Source organism: Etheostoma spectabile, chromosome 16 (genome assembly GCF_008692095.1).
Source record: "Etheostoma spectabile isolate EspeVRDwgs_2016 chromosome 16, UIUC_Espe_1.0, whole genome shotgun sequence".
Lineage (NCBI taxonomy): Eukaryota > Metazoa > Chordata > Actinopteri > Perciformes > Percidae > Etheostoma > Etheostoma spectabile.
This window is the reverse complement of record NC_045748.1, coordinates 15552707-15557231: the sequence shown is the minus strand read 5'-3', so window position 1 is coordinate 15557231 and position 4525 is coordinate 15552707. Positions and strand designations below refer to the sequence as shown.

General features: G+C 41.9%; 1 protein-coding gene across 4 annotated transcripts in view; it reads left to right on the top strand.

The window, feature by feature from the left end:
* The window catches only part of ptpn13 (protein tyrosine phosphatase non-receptor type 13), a 44835-nt gene that overhangs the window by 36850 nt on the left and 3460 nt on the right, over positions 1-4525 (top strand). For all 4 annotated transcript variants that reach the window (XM_032539300.1, XM_032539302.1, XM_032539301.1 and 1 more), the window contains 12 exons: positions 423-521; positions 625-1019; positions 1098-1236; positions 1333-1488; positions 1898-2069; positions 2214-2424; positions 2574-2659; positions 2757-2818; positions 3221-3376; positions 3785-3950; positions 4079-4168; positions 4421-4525. In XM_032539300.1, coding sequence (XP_032395191.1) covers positions 423-521; positions 625-1019; positions 1098-1236; positions 1333-1488; positions 1898-2069; positions 2214-2424; positions 2574-2659; positions 2757-2818; positions 3221-3376; positions 3785-3950; positions 4079-4168; positions 4421-4525 — 1837 coding nt within the window. The remainder of the gene's footprint in view (positions 1-422; positions 522-624; positions 1020-1097; positions 1237-1332; positions 1489-1897; positions 2070-2213; positions 2425-2573; positions 2660-2756; positions 2819-3220; positions 3377-3784; positions 3951-4078; positions 4169-4420) is intronic.

The window sequence follows — 4525 nt, the reverse complement described above, 5'->3', positions numbered from 1 at the left end:
GTTTGTATTAGGGGTGGGGGGGGGGAATAGATACAGCATAGTATTGCAATATTTTCAGTGACAATACTGTATCGATACACAGGCGCCAAGTATGGATATTTTATTAAATATGTGTTGGTCAGTTTGTCTGATTGACAATCCCATTTTGCAGCAATAAAATTGAACTGATGTGAACAGAAATTTATTTTTTAGATATAAAAGATGTTGGCAAAGTTTCATTTTGGGGACATCATTTGAAATTGGGAAAAATCAGAAGTTGGGAAAAAAACGTTATAAATTGCAATATATCGCAGGATATTGCAACGTGTTTAAAATCACAATAATATCGTATTGTGGTATAAGAATCATGATGATATTGTATCGGGAGGCGTCTGGTAATTCCCACCCCTAGCCTGGATTTGTTCTCCGTTTCATTCCCATAGGAGGTGATATCAGCATTGCGAGGAACAGGACAGGAGGTGACTTTGCTCCTGTGTAGACCTGAATATGGGCTTCTACCTGAAATGGACACTTCAGCTTTGGTGAGTCAGTAAATAATATTCTTTAATTGTCTCTAGCTACTGTGTGGACAATTCAAGCACCAGTAATTGCTGGACACTTTTTTAAAAACTTATTTCTTCCCAGACGCCCATCCCATCCCCCCGGAAGATGCAAGTTGCCCCGGCAGAGTCCAGCCTGAGCTTCGACAGTGCAACCTCTCTTCCAGGTACACAAGGCAAGAGGAGTCAGGGCCCCGTGCAGGACGCCCTGGAGAGGCTGCTGCTCAAATCCCCCGGCCGACACAACAGTTACAGCGACAGCACCGATGGGGATGGGGATGGGGATGAGGAGGTGGAAGAAGCCTTCAGCCCGAGCCCAGTGGAGCACAGCAGGCAAACTTGGGAGCGGAGTGTCTACCACACCCCCAGCAACAACCTAGGACTGGGACGCTATGAGAGCACTTGTCAGCTGGACGACACCATCAACTCAGCCTTCTACTCCCCAAACCTGTCAATGACGCAGTCGGACCTTAGCAAGAGGTTAAAATAATGGTCATATCATCTTCATTAATTTTATTCTCTGATATCTCCTTTATAACTTTGTGGTTGTTTGGGCAGGTCTCTTTCATCCCCCCTGACGGATGATCTGGAGTCCTCCCTCGCTGCCCCAAGCCCTGATCCCCTGCCTCCCCCACTGCCTCTGCCCTTAAACCTCACCGCGTCAGGCAATGGGCATGACATGGAGGAATTTGTCCCGGTAAGTATTGAGGAAAGGAAAATCAGGATCTAAATTTTAAAACATGTATCCATACCAGGGGTAATTCCTGTAACTGAGATTCATCTCTGTTGGTAGGAAGTAGAGCTCAAGGTCTCCTTGGTGAAGTCCGAGAAAGGCAGCTTGGGGTTTACCCTTACTAAAGGTAATGATCTTGGATGTTACATCCATGACATCGTCCAGGATCCAGCCAGAGGAGATGGAAGGCTCAGACCCGGGGACCGGATGATTATGGTACAGATTCATTCCTAATGCCTTACTATGATCATTGCCTACAGTAAGATTCAGCCCATTGTTGGATAATTAATACAAACCAAAGAAAGATTGTTTCAAACAAAAATAGTTCTCATTTAAAGGAATAGTTTACCAATTTGGGAAACACTCAGATTCAGTTTTTTGCCAAGAGTAAGACAACAAGATTAGAGGTGCTGGTAGGCAGACCTTTTTTTTTTTTTTTAAACTTTGGACAGAGCCAGGCTTGCAGTTTCCACCTGCTTCCATTAATTATGCTAAGCTAAGCTAGTAGATATATATGAGAGTAGTATTGTTCTTCACATCTAACTCTCTGCATGAAAGCAAATAAGCAAAATTCTCGAGCTATTCCTTCACATCCATGTTGTTTTCTTTTGTTTTCTATATCCAGGTAAACAACACCGATGTGAGCAATATGGGCCACACTGAGGTGGTCAATCTTGTGCGTGCAGCCCCCTGTGTGGTTGACTTGGTGGTAGGGAGGGTCTTGGAGACTCCTAAGCCCCCCATAGAAGCCCACCTTCTGCCTGACATTAGCTTTAAGGGCACTCAAGAACCACTGGGTAAGAACATAAAACAACCCTGGCACATCTGAAAGTCATGCACTGTATGTCCACCGTTCATAGGTCTTGCAAGCTTTCACAGATGTTGCATCAAAAATAAGTACTAAATTGGTCTAAGTAGTTTTACTCCTTGTTCTATCACAGGTTTGGTACTGGACGGTGGCAGTGACAGTGTGTACAATGTCCTGTTTGTGAAAGACATCCTGCCAGGTTCAATGGCCTTTGAGGAGGGCAGCCTGAAAGCACTTGATCTAATCCATTACATCAACGGCGCTCCCACACAGGACCTGACTCTCAGTGAGAGCACCAGACTGTTGGAGCTCTACCTCGACAACCTCACACTCAAGGCCACAAGGTAGTCTAACAAAGAACGACATGCGCAGCCTATATGGATTTTTTCATGCTGAGTCGGTGTGATCTGGATGGCGTTACAAAAGGTTATTTGTTAGCTCATGCAAGAAACTGCATGTGGCGTAATTTCAATAACTTTTTTTTTCTTCAAAGGGATGGAAAACCTGTTTCTCCCGGGCAGAAAAGTGTTTCTTTCCTTAACAACAACATAAGCCCCAATGTTTCATCCAGCATGAATGGTATGTTTCAGATCTTAAAGGTTTTACCTGTAAAAAATAAAATAAAGTTCACTGTCTATTATTCTGCATACAATTGCAACATTGTGTTATGTTTAAGGTTTTCTTAAAGGAGAAGAGCCAAGAGATACAGAGTGTCTTGCAGCACTTTGTCCTTTAGAGGTAAGAAATACGGTTTCTGTATACCCTTGATGTGCTTGAATTTAAACGTGTTCTACTTTTGCATTTATTGTACTTTCTATATAGAATTGTCACGCAAAGAAAGAAAGGAAAAAATGTTATTGGTGTGTCAATTGCATATAGTTACAGTGATTTTCAGCTATTTTCTGTATTGTTAATGCAAAGGTGAATTCATGTTGGTCAAGACAAATATTCTTAATCATCACAATAATATTGTGATCACTGTCAAAGTTTGACTGTTGCCACCAAGCTAATGTCTGAAAGCAATCATCACTTTATTGAATTTGCCTTCTTCGCTACCAAACCGCTGTCTACTAAAGCTTTGAATCTCAGATTAAAGGTGATTGCACTATTGATGATTAAATTGCCGCATTTACTATGCAGGAGGAGATCATCAAGCTAGACCTGGAGAAGCTGCAGTCAGGAGGTCTGGGTTTCTCTGTGATTGGAGGGGAAAGGGGGATCTTTGTCAAGTCCATCACACCAGGAGGAATAGCAGAAACCTCGGCCAAACTGCAAGTGGGAGACAGGCTGCTGAAAGTGAGTCATGTTTGACATTTGATGCTCAGAATTTAAGGTCATATTAATACATTTAATTTTGTTAAACAATACTTAATGCATATTGTTGATTTACTGTTAGAATATTTGTAAATTTAATGGCTGACCTCTGCCTACACTATAAACTTAATACAAGTGAAATAACAAATGGGCGCCTGGGTAGCTCACCTGTTAAAGCGCGCACCCATATATAGAGGTTTACTCCCCAACGCAGCGGCCGCAGGTTTGACTCCGACCTGTGGCCCTTTGCTGAATGTCATTCCTTCTCTCCCCTTCTTTCATGTCTTCAGCTGTCCTATCAAATAAACATTTTTTCCTCTATGTTGTATGCTTTGTTTTTGAGCACCACATGTATTAAATACTGTGAATATTGTATCTGTCTTCTTGCAGGTGAATGAAGAACTAATGACCGGTGTGTCCCACACTAAAGCTGTCACCACCATCCGTAAAGCTAAAGGCCTGGTACATCTTATAGTTTCCAGACCGCCAGACCAGAACCCAAACACATACCTCGCCTATCTGCCCATCAACTCTGACAAATGCAATGGAAACACAGGTACATGACGAGACGCAAAACATGGATTTTCTTTGCATTTTAGTTACTTTTATCCTTAACGAAAATCTGATTTGCATTAATACTCGTGTTAATATTTGGGATAATCTGAAAATTCATGTTGATTCTAGATCTGAGTGAGGACAGTGGAGCGAAGACTAAGCTGTTTACTCTCCATGATGAGCTGAAATCTGGCGGCTTCCCTCCCATACCACCAATAGGTAATAACATACAGTCTTGAAAATCTTAGGCGAGCAATGTTGAATGTTGAGTAATTTTACTGCCTAAATTTTTACTAAGTAATTAGTAAAAATTTAGGCAGTAAAATTACACAACATTCAACACTGCTCGCCTAAGATTTTCTCGCCTAAGGCTTGTAAATTTTTACTAAGTAATGAGTAAAAATTACTCATTACTTAGTAAAAACAAAATTGTTAACTTCACAAAATCGTCTACGTTCCCATGTTTCACAGACTATGAAGATGATCCACTAGGACAGAAAAGAGAGACGGAGCACAGCGCAGAGCTTTCAGAGGACACAGATTGCGATGGCTCTTCTTTACCTGAAGATTCCCCTG